At 45.6% G+C, this 15,467-nt stretch overlaps 1 protein-coding gene across 1 annotated transcript in view; it reads left to right on the top strand.

The window, feature by feature from the left end:
- Positions 1 to 15,467, top strand: part of LOC122792202 (S100P binding protein) — a 779,512-nt gene that overhangs the window by 198,542 nt on the left and 565,503 nt on the right. The window contains exon 3 of the mRNA XM_044059933.1: positions 576 to 1,258. Within this exon, the coding sequence (XP_043915868.1) occupies positions 576 to 1,258 (683 nt within the window). The remainder of the gene's footprint in view (positions 1 to 575; positions 1,259 to 15,467) is intronic.

The raw sequence follows: 15,467 nt of genomic DNA, 5'->3' as shown, positions 1-15,467 counted from the left end.
GAGAGAGTGTTACAAGTGCATTATGGATGTAATGTGAAAGTTTTAGATAGCTGACTTAACTGTTTCTTTAGTCTTTGGTAGCAAGGAGTAGCTTCTCATCCTGATCTAATGTTATATTAAGTCCATAACTATTTTTATATCAGCTGTACTGTGAAACATGACAACTTTGACATCTCAAAGACTTCCATGGCTGTGGAATTGTCTCCCCCTTTCATTTAAACTCAAATGATTAATTCATACTTTCAAAGAAGGAATTGGATGTCTACATGAATACCTGCAGGTTCCATCATTGGATATGGCCTGTCAAGCTCATTAGTTGACCAATAGGTCGTGAACTTCATCAAACCTATGAACTTATCTTATAGTCCTGCCTCTTCACCAGGTTATGTTTCTAACTTTTTGCAGAGGTAGTATTAGGACTTGCTGTCAAAAGCATTATGTATGGTTGTGAACACGCATTAAGGTTGAAAGCCATGTTTTCTTTTGTGCATTGGTAATTATTAGGCTGTAATGTGACATTTTATGCATGTTTGTTTCTGTTCTTCACAACTGATTTTTTTTTTCTGCCTGCTTAGGAAAAGCCACATGGCTTACTACAAAAAGAGGAAGAAACGCCATTTCACACCAAGTCAGAAAAGACCTCAGATGCTGTTGACAAGGTAGCGGGAACACCAGGTGTTCTTGAAAAGTCTGAAAATGCATTACCTGTTGCCAAGCCGAGAAAGACACTGGCTACCCCTGCCAAAGCAGAGAAAACTCTGGCTACCCCTGCCAAAGCAGCAAAGCCTGCATCTGCTCCAGCCAAGGTAAAGCCATCAGCTGTCTCTTCTAAGGTAACAAAACCCTTGTCTGTTGGTACTAAAGCAGGAAAATCACCAGCTGCCAGTATCAAAGTGAAGAACTCCCCAGCTAGCACTGCAGTGATAAAGAAATCAGCTAGCCCTGCCAAGACGAGAAAAACCCCAGCTAGCACTAACAAGATGAAGTTGTCAGATGGCACTGCCGAGGTGAGAGAGTCTAAGGGGATTGCTGCCAAAGCAGCAAAGTCCCCTACAGTTTGTATCAAGGAGGAGAAAACTAGTGATGCCTCTGTTATGGATAAATCACAAGCTGCTCTTCACAATGAAGAGTTTCAGAATATGGTCAGTGAGGATTTTGGAAATGCACCTGAAGTTGTTGCCAAAAAACTTGGTAAAGTTGTACCTGTCCCAAAAACAGACTCATGGAAAGATGTAATGGTTGATTTCAGCCTTGCCAGGTAGGTAGTGTTTACCAAATAAGGTGAACGAAACAGCAAGTCATGATTTATAGTATGATTTTGTGTTGCATTGAGGGATGGATTGCTGGTAATAAGGAAATCAACATGCTTTTATGCCTAGCTTATTACGTTGAATATGAATTTAAAAAATTCTGTTTTGATACAGAATAAACTGCAAAGTTGCAAGTTATTTCTGAAGTAAGGTACAGCAAAACGAACATTTTCCATAACGGGTTCATTCATTTCTATTGTCTTCCTTTCTCAAGGTTAAACTACAGAGATGGTGTCATTGCTATTGTGATAGCGGCTGTTTCTTTAGTGGTTATGAATATAAAATAATGTAAGGTTCAAAGGCAGAATGTATGAAATGAAGCACTGGTTCTGTGCTGTAGAGGGATGCAGACTTGACTGTAGCTTCAGTGGTCTCATTCTTGAATAATCACCTTATGTGGGAGTAATCAGCCGGCGTGGATGTGTGTGATTGACTGTCAACTTGCCTGTTTTGAGAGCATGGGTTTGTTCCACTGCTGAAATACTTCCTTTTGGTGTGATGAATCCTGGCTTGAGAAATGTTAACTAGACATTTCACTTGTGCTTGCCAAGCATTCTACAGCACTACATCCATTTGTCTGTGCCTGTACTTTATATTACCCTTATTTGAAATAGTTTACTTCATTTGATGTTCAGCGTGTGGGTATCTGATCCGAGCCAGCAACTTCACAAGCAACTGCTCCAAGCTCCTCCCCCTACCCATAGTACAGCACCACTACCTTCCAACCCTCAACTCATTTGCCGTGGCTTCCAACGCATCGTGATTCTTGAGCTCCAGGTTGAGAGTAGGTTTTTTTGAATTTTTTCCTGTTTGAGTTTAGTGTGTGTGCTGGTAGTGTAGGTTTTCTTCCCCTCGCTAGTGCAATGAGTGTAGGTACTTTTCCTTAGTTTTTAGGCAGTTTGTAGTAGTTAGACTTTTCCCCTCCCCCTTCAGCCTTTGTGTGCTTGTGGTTCTATGTGTGTATTGAGTGGAGCGTGTCTTTCAAAAAATCATTATTTGTTTTTTGGGAATAGTCATGGTTGATCTCCCTAAACAAGTTTTTAAAAGATGCACTGAGTTTGGCCACAAACTGTCGCCTGCTGACAGGCAGACTCTGTGTTCTTTGTTTGGGTGTTGTCCATTTATCTACGGACTGCAATATTTGCGTGGGGTTTAACCCACGAGCCCTTAAAGATCATAGGGCTAAACTAGTGATGAAGGGCCTCCACTTCTGCTTCTGTGACCACCTCTTCTTCTACTCCTTTCCTTGCATCTCCTCCCTCCCAGGCTGGGACTCATCCTCCTGCTGCCCCTAAGCCTGTGGAAAGAGAGCATAGAAAGGGTAGAGAGAAGTTGAGAGAGCATAGGACTGACAAAAGGAAGAGGTCTCCGGACCTTTTGGCTCTGACCAGGCCTCCCCCAAAACTTCAATCTAGGCATCGACCTGACTCCCATTGGCTCCGATCTCCTAGGTTTTCTCCAGAGCTGGAGGAGCCCAGGCCACCTTCCAGAGCTTCCATTCTTCAACCTGCCAGGTCAGAGTCCGTGGCTTCGTCGCGGTCTACCTGCCATCTATCAGAAGCTGACATGGATAAAATGATGTGGAGATTTATTCGCACACAAATTCAGATAGGAGTCTTGCCCGGCCCCCTCTCCCTTTGGAGGGGGGAGCTCACTTCCGTTCTTTACACCCATATCTCCTTCTCCGATCTGACCCCTGGTTTTGGAGTACATGGATCCGAGAGTTCCCCTAGTCAGAGGGTCGGCACCGTTACCTTTTTCCTCGAGAGTGTCTGATCCGACTAATTCGGATCCAAGCGGCTCTCTGAGCCGGAGCCTGGGTGTCAGATCCGAGGGGGGTGGAATTTTTTTCCATCGGCTCCGACCTTGTTTGGTCACGGCCACCTCCTCGGTGCTCTGTCGACTTCGGGCCCGACTCGGATTCCTGTGTCTGATCCGGGTAGAGCGATTCCCTTAATAGTGCCCCGGGAAGCTCGCGCTCCTTCAACGTTCAATTTCATAGAAAGGGTCTTCTCCAATGGATCGAAGCCCCTGACTATATCTTCGGACTCCGCCCAACTCCATCTGCTTTGTGTGAATCGCATAATTTTACCACAGGGACAGCCCATGCTCAAGGAGCCCCAGGCGGTTCCCCTTGAGGAACAACAAGTACTTTGCGAGCCCCCTCCAGAAAGCCCCACCAGAGAGGTCCCTCACAAGCATACGTGCAAGAGGAGGCACTTGGACTCCTCTCTGGAGTCCGTCACTGAGGACACTGATTTGGATGATGGGGAAGGTTCCCCCAGATCATCTCCTGAGGATGTCTCCTTTGGAGACAACATAGAAATTTTGCGCCACCGGGGAGGTTAGTCCACCCCAAAACCTTCCTCAGATGAATCTGTGTTCCTGGAGGCTTTCGGCATGGGGCAGTCTCCTTCCTGGGTGTCCCCTCCCACGGATCCATTAGTGGACTTGGTCACCTCACAGGTTGGAAGGAACTGGACCCTGTGGAACCAATCCCTAAATGCCCAGACAAAATATTGAGCCCCCCTTGTAGACAGACCGGCTTGGAATAAAGGGTTCCCGGTAGACGCTATGTTGGTAGCATACACCACCAAGAAGGAACTAGCCCAGGAGAGTTCCTTGGTCCATCCTCCTGACCACTGAGAGTCTAGAATGGTGGATCTTCTAGGGAAGCGGGTTTATGCATAATTGACCTTTTCTGTCAGGGTGTTGAACTATCTGGCTCATGTTACTTGACTACAGTGCGACCTGGTTAAGGAACTGGCTGAGTCTCCCCCAAAGTCCATGTTGCAGGAGGACAGGACTACGTTCTCCGTGAGGATGGATACTTTGACAGCGGTTTCAAATATGTCTGAGACTCCTCTCTCAAGCGACCGAAGGAGCAGCTAGGGCGGCTGGGACCGGCGTATCCATGAGGCGCAACTCTTGGCTCAAATTGTGTCTGTTCACGGAAGCCTTCAAGGTGTCTTTTGCGAATGCCCCATATGATAGCTCTTCCCTCTTTGGTAAGACCATCTGTGACACCTTGATCCAGAGTAAGAAAGATGGGAAGACACTGTTTGCCATCGGAATCTGCTTCTCGAACACTCAAAGATCCTTTTCTTGGAATTAGTGACTGCAAAAGATGATGTGGTTTTGGAAGTTTCAGTATTCCCGGGACACTCGGGACCCTTCTTCCCCTAGAGGCAGAGGGGGACAGGACAGACGTCGTCCCAGAGGCAGAGGGAGTTCGAGGAATTTTGGGTCTTGAGAACCGTTCTCAGACAGGCCCGCGCAGCAACCCTGAGGGGTTGCCTGACTACTGTGCTCTGGAGGCAGTTGGAGGTCGCCTGTCGTTGCACCTGGCGGCATGGGATTCAGTGTCATCCGATCGTTGGGTGCTTCAGATAATTTCCAGAGGCTTTTCAATCCCATTTGTGGTGCTCTCCACCGTACAAACCCCTCCCAGACATACCACCCGCGCAAAGGGAGGAAGCAGTGCTAGAGATTTCCAAGCTGCTGGAGAAACAAGCCATCAAACCCGTCCCCCCAGATCGGGCTTCTACTCCAGGTTCCTTTTGGTGCCAAGAAGACTGGGGACTTGAGGCCTATTCTGGACCTGTATACTCTGAACCTGTCAGTTGCCAAAGGGAAATTCCAGATGGTCACCTTACAGTCCATCCTGCTGTACCTGCAAGAGAGTGACTGAATGTGCTTGTTCAACCTCCAGGATGCCTACTGTCACATAAAGATGCTGCAGGAGGTTTCTCCGCTTCCGGCTATGAGCCAATCATTATCAGTTTCGAGCCCTACCCTTTGGTCTCACCACAGCCCCCAGGGTATTCACCAAAGTGATGGCAGTAGTAGCGACTCACATGAGGCTTCAGGGGATTCATATCTACCCTTACCTGGACGATTGGCTCCTTACTGCTCCAACCAAGCATCTACTGTATCGGACCAGAGACCATTTCCTACGTATTGCACTCTATCTAGAGAATTACAATCAGCACAGCCAAATCTCTTCTGAACCCTGTCCAGGTTGTAGAATACGTAGGAGCACGGATAGACACGTTACAGACAAAAGCTTTCCTGAACTCCGAGTTTTCAAACTTAAGGATGCATGTCACTTACATTTACTGATCTCTTCCCTCAGCAGAGTTTGTTTTAAGGGTCCTAGGTTCTATGGCAGCGACGATAACACTTCTACAATGTGCTCGCTTAAGTTTGTGAGTACTATAGTGGACTCTAGTGGTACACAGTGGTCTCTGTTTGATCTTCCGTTGTCACACCCGATACACACCAACAGAGTCTGCAGGTCGTTCCTTCTATGGTGGATACAGTCTTTGGAAATTTTGGAAGGACTACCTTTTGTTCCAGCTTCTGCCCAAGCCACAGTGACCAGTAGTAGTTTGTTGCTGGAGCGAAGGTGTCTTGAGGAGGAATAAGGATGTATGATATCTTTAAGTGCGGGATTTTTTTTCTGATTGGTAGTTATTGCTGCTGGTTCACAGCTCTTGGTTATCTAGTTAGGTTTCTTGTCCCAGGCAAAGACTGTTTCTGGAGGCCCATTCTAGGTTTTTGGCCAGTGGTACCTTTTTTGTGGATTTTGTACCCATGAGGGTGTTCACCAGATGCTCCAGTTTCCATCCATGTGCCAAACACGTACTATATATGAATTGATGCTTCTACATATTATGCTTGTATGTGTGCGCACTGTACACAATTGAATATGTCTGTGCATCTTTTATGGGCTGGCCCCTTGTTCAGGATTCATTTCACTACCTCACACCTATTTATTTGAGTGTTGGGACAGTCTTCAGTTTTCTGTGTCCCCGGTTTGCATTAAGTGGATTGTCAGAGAATTAATGTTGCTTGCTTGTCTGACTGGTAAAATTGTTTAGTATTTAAAGTACGTTTTATCCTAAATTTTATTTATTGATGGCTTTGGCTTTTGTAGTAGGTAATGTTAAGTAGTGTGCATTTACTTGCTAGTGGGCAGTCCTAAATGTGCTAATCATAGAATGGATATAGTTTGTGCTGCAAACAGAACAGCTTAAATGAAGAGTTGTCAAGTATGTGTTTGATCTTCATTCTTCATTTGGATCGCTGTTACAGTCATAACTATGTGGATCTATACTGTCTGAATCTGTGATCTGATTTTCAGACTTTAGCAGTGTTTTCCATACTGATATGTTACTTTGCATGTCTTCACATGTCTGATATACAAGAGATGCCTATCTACGGCATGTTTTAGTCCTTTCTTACCATATCATGTTTGTAAGAGTCTGTATTAGTCATTGTAGATCCAGGCCTATGATTGTAGAAAGCTGAACAAATACATACTCCAGTGGGCATACATTTCTTTTACCCTGTTTGTCTTAGTTGGTTAGCATGTATTTTTGCAAGCAGACATCTGGTAAGTGAACTGTCCTGCATAGAGATGTAGGGCATGTCTGTCCCCACCAAAAAAAAAAACAAAAAAACAAAACAAACACACACACAAGAAAATACAGGGTAGAGGCACATATCCAGAAGGAGGAGCAAGAGAATCTTGAACTGAATAGACGTCATAGGGAGCACGTAGTTATGAGAATATCATCTCAATGGAAGCACTGAAGCAGTCTGAGACCCTGATGCCTGAGGCTTCAGGCAGTGCCACTTTGGAAGCTTTTATGCCTTGGGTCCCTAACATGTCCCACCAGAGCAATATCATGTAGTGCCAGATTCCATTTCATGGGTGCTTGCTCCAGTACACCCTTTAAGGAAAGGGAGAATGGAATCCTCAATATAATCTTGAAAGAGTAGGTCGATGCCCACAAGTTACTTGGGGTTCACAAATCCCTGACAGCCACCCATTGACAGTACACTGGTGCCTGAGATCTGGTCACCTACCTTGCCTGAACAGCTGTCTTTTGGCAGGTCAGTTTCCTCTAGTGCTTGCCAGTCCCCCTTCCAGGATTGGGTTAAGTTAGCTGAGGGTTTCTTATAAAAAAAACATTAGCTACAGAAAGCCAGAGTACTGGACTGATTTGTTGAGAAGTGTAAACTTAACCAGCTTTGGCCTTTAAGACCCTGAAGTATTAGCAGTATATCATCAAGCAACTTTGGGATTGTTTTGAGGGGAGTGCAGGTTGAAGAGCTGGTGGCAACTCTAGTATGGGCTTGGATAAAGCATGTCATAAAATGTAGGTATAATGCTGTAAATGCATCTGACATGGCTTCTGCTACATGGGCAGTCTTTAGTAGACATTCTGGGCTATGGAGTCAGCCTGAGTTTTACATATGTGAAAGTGCATCTCGTTGGTGCCCTGGAAAAGAATTTGCTCTTCAGGTCTCCATCTTTAGATTGTGTTCATAAAACTAGAAGACAAAGAAAATATGGGGCTAGCAAAGTGTTTCACCCTCCTATTCCCAAGTGTAATTGAAATTACCAGTCTAAGTAAAGGCTTTATTTACTGTAGGCAGGATAAAGGCAATCTGCCGAAAGCTGGAAGTGCTTCACAGAAGAAATGGCAGCAGCAAGACAGAGGGAGTTCTGCTGACAATCTAAACTCAGCCCTAGGTTGGGAGTAATTGACTGTACTGTTTTCCTGCCTTCCCACTTCAACTCCACCACAGCTCTTTGATTCTCATGCCCCCCCCCCCCCACACACACACCCCTTCTTCCTCTTTCATCACCATTAAACCTGTTCCTTGTGGCGACAAATAAAGTTTTGATCAGGACTGTTCCTTGTCCCAAGCAAAGACCGTTTCTGGAGGCCCATTCTAGTTTTTTCAAGGCCAAACAGGTTCATAAAGGTTCAGAATGTTGGCCTTGCATGCCCTTCTGCTGTCTCAACTTCTGCCCTTAGGATCTTTAGACATTAGAGCTTGAGAATGCCAACCTCTACATCTGTATTCTTAATGGCGAGGGGCGGTACCTGATGTTTATATGGCACAGGAGTCACAATCACCAGCTTGCTTACTTCCTTGCTCTTTAGTGGGTGCTGTCCCCAAAGATTATATATCTTGTCTGCCACAGTACAAGACCAAAGACATTCACATCTACGTGTACTTACATGAGTTCTTGGTTGAGGCACAAACTCTGGAAGAGATGCGAGGGACCTGGAATGTACACCATAGGTTGCCTGAAAAGACAGGGCCTTTCATGAACAAGTAGAAGTTCAGTACATATCCAATCGGAGGTATAGGTTTTTGGGGGGCTATTTGGAGCACCAGTAGAGCCAAAGACCCCCTCTATTGGAAGAGGTGGAGTCCCTTACTGCCTTTTTAGGTCAAGGCAGGAACATAAGCAATGATGGACAAGAGTATGTGTTTGTGTTCTGGACCCCATGGCACCCACTGTTATGGATGGTTCCCGTAACCAGACTGCATCCGAGGAAAATCTCTCTCCTTGGATCAGTGTTGCAGTACTCTAAACTCTTGGGTTATTTCGAAAAAATAACCTGGATGTCTGGCTTGTGTACCAAAGTCAAATCCTTCCATGAATCATACCTCTGACGTATGACTTAGGCCTGTGGTTGTAAGGATACATAAACAGATGTACACATGTAATCACCAGTTGGAATGCAGGTCTTGCACCAGTTGGTTTGTTCTGTGTGTGGCCATTGGTATGGTTGGCCTTCACTGGTTCAGATAAGTTCTCCATTAAGGGAACCTTCCTCATTTTTTTCTTAGCTTTGGTGTTTGCAATTCAGTTAGATGTCAGCTAGGAGGGGAAAGTGAGATTCTGGGAAGCAGATTCCCTACAAAGATATCCACTCTCATTGCCCTGGGCAGAGCATGATTATAAAAAAATGCAGTATTTTCTAGTCTTTCATACCAAAAACCTCATGTATATTACTTTCATCTGTCAACACTTAGTTGGAGACTCAGTGCCTAAAGTGTCTTAACTAAGCTAAGGTGACTGATCCTTCTACCCCTGATGTCCCGTTTATCCCAAAGAAGTTCAGGAGGCCTAGGCTTAACATTGACTAGGAAGCAACGTGGTGCACGTACAGCAACTGCTCGGCTGTAAAGTCAGCACTCCGAGAACAAAAATCCAGCAGAAATGGTGGAGTACAAAAATATTTTAATATAAAACAGGTAGAGGGTAATAAGCCCAACTACCTATCTCAGACCGGTTTCAGCTACAGTAGCCTTTTTCAGTGATTTTAACGAAGCACATAATATCCATTCAAATAAGTGTATTTGTATGTAATGACATAAAGGCAGTTCATTGGTAAATTAGAATTGGTCATTAAGACCAGGTGGGAATAAAGCCCCTAATTTAATGATCCATTTGCTTTCCTTGAAATTAAGTAAATCATGCCAACCTGATTTATCTTTACATTTACCCACAATGCAGTCAATGACAGTAAAATAAAAAGAAGCAGAACTGTGTTTACAAACATGTTTAAACAAGACATTATTGGTATGCTTATTCCTAATGTCACTAAGATGCTCCCTAATCCTAAGGTGAAAAGGCCTGGAGGTCTGTCCCACATAGAATGAAGAGCATGAGCAAGTGACTAGGTAAATGACCCACTCTGTACTGCAGTTGGCCCAAAAGTTGATATTGATAACTTCAGACGTATTGCGACTACTGAATTCCCTCGTATGTTGAACTTTATTGCAATAAGAACCCAGCACTGGGCCACCTCTCGATGTATGTTGAGTAGAAACAATAGAGCTGGGACCCACCCTCTTATAATGGCTAAACAGGGAACCCAATGTCCGACCTCGTCTAAAATAAAAGGAACATATGTCCCCCTGGAAGTCCAATTGTATTAGGGCGTGGCTCTATTACTGAACCTTTATCTGAATATTGACTTATCTGAAACCACTACTATCTTTGAGAGCCAGAATCCAGGACACTCAGTTTTTGGATATTAGTTTTTGTACTCCACCATTTCTGCTGGCTATTTTTGTTCTCTTAACATTGACTGCCCAATCTGACTCTGATGTACCCACTGTGGTTTTGGAACCTGCTTGTATGTCTAACTGCTTCTGAGACGACTCTTGCCTCACTTGAAGGTATGTATGGTGTCTGATTCACACGCGTCCCAAACTGACCGTGTGGGCTTCTTTTTAAATATCCAGGGCAAGGACTTGATTCATTTTTGCAGTTCTGAGGAAAATTTTAGTTTTCTCCTCTTCCTAGTAATGAGCCAACCACCATACCTGGGGAATTCAGCTTTGCGAGTCATTCCTTTACTGATGACTGCCACAGTGGTACACTCTGAGCTTTTATACATTTGGGTAGGCAACTTATCACAGTTGTAGATGTTAGAGGATGGTTGGTATTAGTTTCATTTTCCCCCTCATCATTCCTCATTTGCAGTGGAATATTGAGTGGCACAATATTCTTCCTTCATGCTTACTGTGCTTTTCTGCACACGTGCTTGAACCACTGTAATCCTGTTCTCTTTATCCTTATCAACACTTTGAGGTATTTGGGCATCTGCTTTGTCCTCCTTACTTCGTCTGTCCCAAAGTCTGCATCCTATTGCCCGTCTCGGGCACTTCATCTCGATTATTTCTAGCTTCCTGAACTGATCTGCTTTCACTGCCCAGGTTTCTGTGCCATACAGTAGTACTGGTCTTAACATTGTTTTGTATACTTTACTTTTCAGCTTCTTTGACATTTTTTTGAAATGCTATAGCCCTGGTACCCACTCTGCCTGTTGGATGCAGCCCATCTGATTCCAGCTTCAACTTCCTCATTGCGGCTTCCCTTCTCAGCCAGCCTTCCTAGACATTTGAAGCTGTTAACCTGTTCTGCTATTGTTCCTACTATCTCTGTTTTCAGCTTCTTCTGATTTCCCCATTTACTGCCATTTCAATTGTCTTATCTGTACTCTTTCATCCCTTGTGCCTTCACATTTGCATTCCATTTGCCTGTCATTTGTTGATGTTACCATTCAGAGTCTGCGTGTAATGCCATATTACCCATCTAGGACACATGCTCGACTAGCATATGTCCGAATCACAAAACATCGAACACACACACGAAAGCTCTTAACATCGAAAAGCACTTCCGTGTATGTGTAGTTCAAAGAAAATCTACATTTCTTCAGGCGGGCGAAGCCCCCCTACTTTATTATTCTCACTCCGAGATTGTACTATAGTGAGGAAAAGGGAATTTTACCTTACCCGCACTGTAGTCCGATCTATGAAACAGGCACACATACACGGAAGTGCTTCTAGATGTTGAGCGCTTTTGTGTATGTGTTCTATGTTTTGTGATTCAGACATATGCTAGTCGAGCATATGTCTGGATCCCATATATATATATATATATATATATATATATATATATATATATATATATATATATATATATATATACACATATACATATCTATATAGGCTCTGAGTTGAACCCTGGTGCGCACCCATTCTATCCTGCAGTGAGACAGGCGTTTGATACCTGTATATTGCCCAAAGTTGTGAAGGTACCCGTTGGACTTGTACACTGGAACAAGAGTATTCTCCAATCATCTGGCATACACCTTTCTCTCCTTATGGCTGTGCGCCCCCTCTGTAGCCATTTCTCCCCTGCCTCACCCAATACCTTGATCATATCTGCTGTGACCTTATCTGAGCCTGATGTTTTGCCTGACTTCATTTTCGTGACTGCTGTTCTCATTTCTTTTAGTCTGCTCCTCTTTCGTCATAGGCTGTGTCTGATGTAGTACAGCTTTTGTGGGTTTTTTTTCATTTAGAAGCTGCTGAAAGTACTCCTTTCGTTTGCCTTTCATGTCCTGTGTACCATTCAGCAGGTTAGCCTTTCATATTCTGTGTACCATTCAACAGATTGTTGCTGGCATCCCTTATGAAAATCATCTATCTTGTTTATCTTTGTCTTTGCATTGCAGCTTGATAATTTCTTTACCTTACACTGAGTCCCTTTCCAGACACTGGTAGAGTGGTTCTGACGCTTTAAACTGAAGTTATTTTCATTTGGTCTTCAACCTGTGGGGGGGCACAGATCCAGCATGGATCCGACTGCCACATACTCCAGCATTGGATCCAAGCTCCTTCCCTACCATTAATACCCCTGTCTCCCTCCTTCCCCCAGATCTTGTTTGCTGCTTGTGAGAGACAGCATCATAGATTTCAGCTCCAGGTTTCCTTTAGTGTAAGTAATTTTTTGATTAAAATTTTCTAGCTTTTCTCTTGTGTTATTCTCTTGACTAATCACACTTTCCCTATTGTATACTTGTGCGCTAGTTTCACATCTTTTTGTTTAAAAAAAAAAAAAAAAAAAAAACTTTCTCTCCCCCTACCTCTTTCTCCTGCCTTTCTCTTGTGTGTTTGAGTGCGGTGTTCCTTTAGCCATGGCCGAACCGCCTAAGCCAGGCTTCAAGAAATGTGCTGTGTGGCCATAAGCTGCCCCCTTCTGATTGCAGCACTCTGTTCAATCCCGACGCCTTGATCGACAGGAGGAACAAGTTGATTCTTAAGGACTGCCTTCCTTCAGAGGCTGCTACTCTTCCTACCTCTTCCTTTGTCCCAGCTTCTGGGACTCAACCTCCCTCTAAGAAGTCTGGGGATGGGGCGAAGTCTCGTCCGAAGGATCCGGGACAGGCTGAGGAAGTGGTCCCTTGACTGCTCTTCTGTGGTTGAACCCTCGGCCAGATTCAGTCCGGGGCTGTCCTCTACTCTGGCCTCTTAACTTTTCTCCAGAACCGGAGATTTCCTGGGCTCGGTCCCCCCTCTCTGCCTCCCCTCGGCACCACTGCAGGCCCGGGTCAGTGGCTTCTTCCATCCGGTCTTTCCGAAGTTGAGGTGACCAGGATGATGGAGGGTTTATTTTGTCCCAGATTCAGATGGGAGTCTTGCCTGCTCCTTCCCCCTCCGGGGCTGGGAGCATGCACTCTGCTTTCCTTCCTATTGCTCTTTACCTGATCTGACCTCCAATTTCAGAGTCATTGTGTCCAGCGCCAACAGTTCCAGGTATCTCTATACCTACCATTGCCCCAAATGGCTCGGCTTTGACTTTTTCAGAGCTGCCGGGCACTTGGAGCCATAGTCTAGGCATTGGATCAGATGGACTTCGAGGTTTTCGGAGTTGGCCCTTCCAATTGGAGTCTCTGTCCTGGAGGCTTGGATCCGTCTCCCCCCTCAGTGCAGAGGGTGGCAGATCTGGTTCTACTCACCCCTGCTGTGAGGATTCGTTCGTCCTCTGCTTTTGATGTGGTGGAGAGGGTCCTCTCGACTTGTTGAGACCTTTGACACTGTCATCCTTTAAGTTTGTCCTGGCTCCCTCTCTTTGTGGTCCGGAGTCTGCCATCCTGCTCCCTCAGGGACAGCCTGTCACCACTACACCCCAGCGAGCTTCCTGAGGTTTGAGTCCTCCCCAGAAATTTTCCCTGAGGAGCTTCTTTGGAAACTCATGTAAAAGGAGGCACATGGACTCCCCACTGGAGTCCTTCACTGAAGATACTGGCTTGGAGGAAGAGGAAGGGTCCCTCCGATCATCCCCAGACATCATGGAGATCCTGCGCCAGTGTGGAGGGTGATCTACCCAAAAACCCAACTCTGATTAGTTGGTGTTTGGAGGCATTTGGCACAAAAGTCTACCTCTTGGGTGTCCCTTCCCATGGATCCCCTTGTGGATTTAATTTCATTCAGGGCATGGAAAGAACCAGATATGGTTGAGCCTATTCCCAAGACAAAATGCTCCACACTCCTTTGGGTAGGCAACATTGGTCATAGGGATCCCTGGTCAATGCCATGGTGGTTGCAGTGGCCACCACAAAATAACTCGTTCAGGAGAGCTCAACAGTCCACCCTCTGGACGAAGAGTTGCAGATGATGGATCATTTTGGGAAGCGAGCTTACACTTCAGCTACATTTGCATTGCATGCGCTGAACTACATGGCCCATACCATCAGACTACAGCGGGACCTGGTCAGAGTTCGCTGAGTCTGCCCCAGGGTCCATGTCGACAAAGGAGAAAAAGGTGATGTCCTTCAAGGATGCATCTGCAGTCCTAACATATGGGTTGTCCTGCCTCAGGCAGCCTTTCGGTCGGCCGGATTCCAAAGTCTGGGTCTGGCCTCGGCTGATGTCGCACTTCACCCGATGTCATAGCTGCTGTTTATTGGGTATAAAGGCATCAGCCGACGCCATTTTCCTCAGTCTTTCTTGCCGCGCGGTGCCCGAAGCAGAAGCTGTTCGCAAGTGCCGGTCGGTCAGATCCAGAGATTTCTACTACCGAAGACTTCTAAAAAGCCAAGTACCCCGTTGGGGACTCTTTCTTGCCTCAGCCGATGTCAGACAAAGTAAATAATTGTTTAACTTGTGGGAAACGAATACCTCATAAGGATTTCCACTCTTACTGCCTTCCTTGCTTAGGCCCAGACCACGACGTATCAGCTTGTCTAGCCTGTGCTTCCTTCAACCGACGGGCACTTAGACGTCGGTCAGAGTTTGCAGAGGAGTTTTTCGGTCCCGCTTTTGCATACAAAATGCCGTCGGAGACTCCGACTACTCAATTAGCTAAAAAGCGCAAGGAAAAGGACCGACACTCGCGGCACGCGGTTTCGGCTGAAACCACGGTTAGGCCAACCGCGAGTGTCTCTGTTTCGGCTGAAACCGATCCCCCGGTTCTTCCTTCGGCCGAAAGCATGCCTCTGATAGCAGAGGCCTCACAGAGCATGGCTGAATCTGCTACTGAATTTACTGCTACAGAAGCAGGCACCCAGGATTTGTCAGACACTATTCCTTTAGACATATCTACCACTGCACGTGGGGCTGCTAGACCCCCTGCTTCTATGTCTATCAAGGCTTTTGCCAGGGCTAAAGCAGCTAAATCTTCTAAGGCCTTACCTGCTAAAACTCCTGCACATAGGCCTACCTCTAGTTCCCAAATGCTCAGCCTGGCTGAGGATCTCATTTCTTTGATCAGGGGATCCCAACCTCACCCAGACAGGGCCTCTCAGCCCCCTCCAGACAAAAGGCCTAGGACTGAACCCCCGGAACCTGTCTCTACAGATTACTCCTCAGATGACTCAGATATTTCAGACCCTCACGAAGGCCCATATTCTCCTTATGAGGATTCTGATGCAGAAGACTCCATTCCTTCTGCTTCTCCTCCTGAAGAATTTTCCTTTGGGGAAACTTTACATGCTATGAGGGAACACGTCCAATGGCAGGGCCAGGATTTTTCAGATTCAAGGAAAAGGC

The sequence above is a fragment of the Protopterus annectens genome, chromosome 1.part2 (assembly GCF_019279795.1).
Source record: "Protopterus annectens isolate FY-2018-M chromosome 1.part2, PAN1.0, whole genome shotgun sequence".
NCBI lineage: Eukaryota > Metazoa > Chordata > Ceratodontiformes > Protopteridae > Protopterus > Protopterus annectens.
This window is presented reverse-complemented; position numbering and strand designations above follow the sequence as displayed.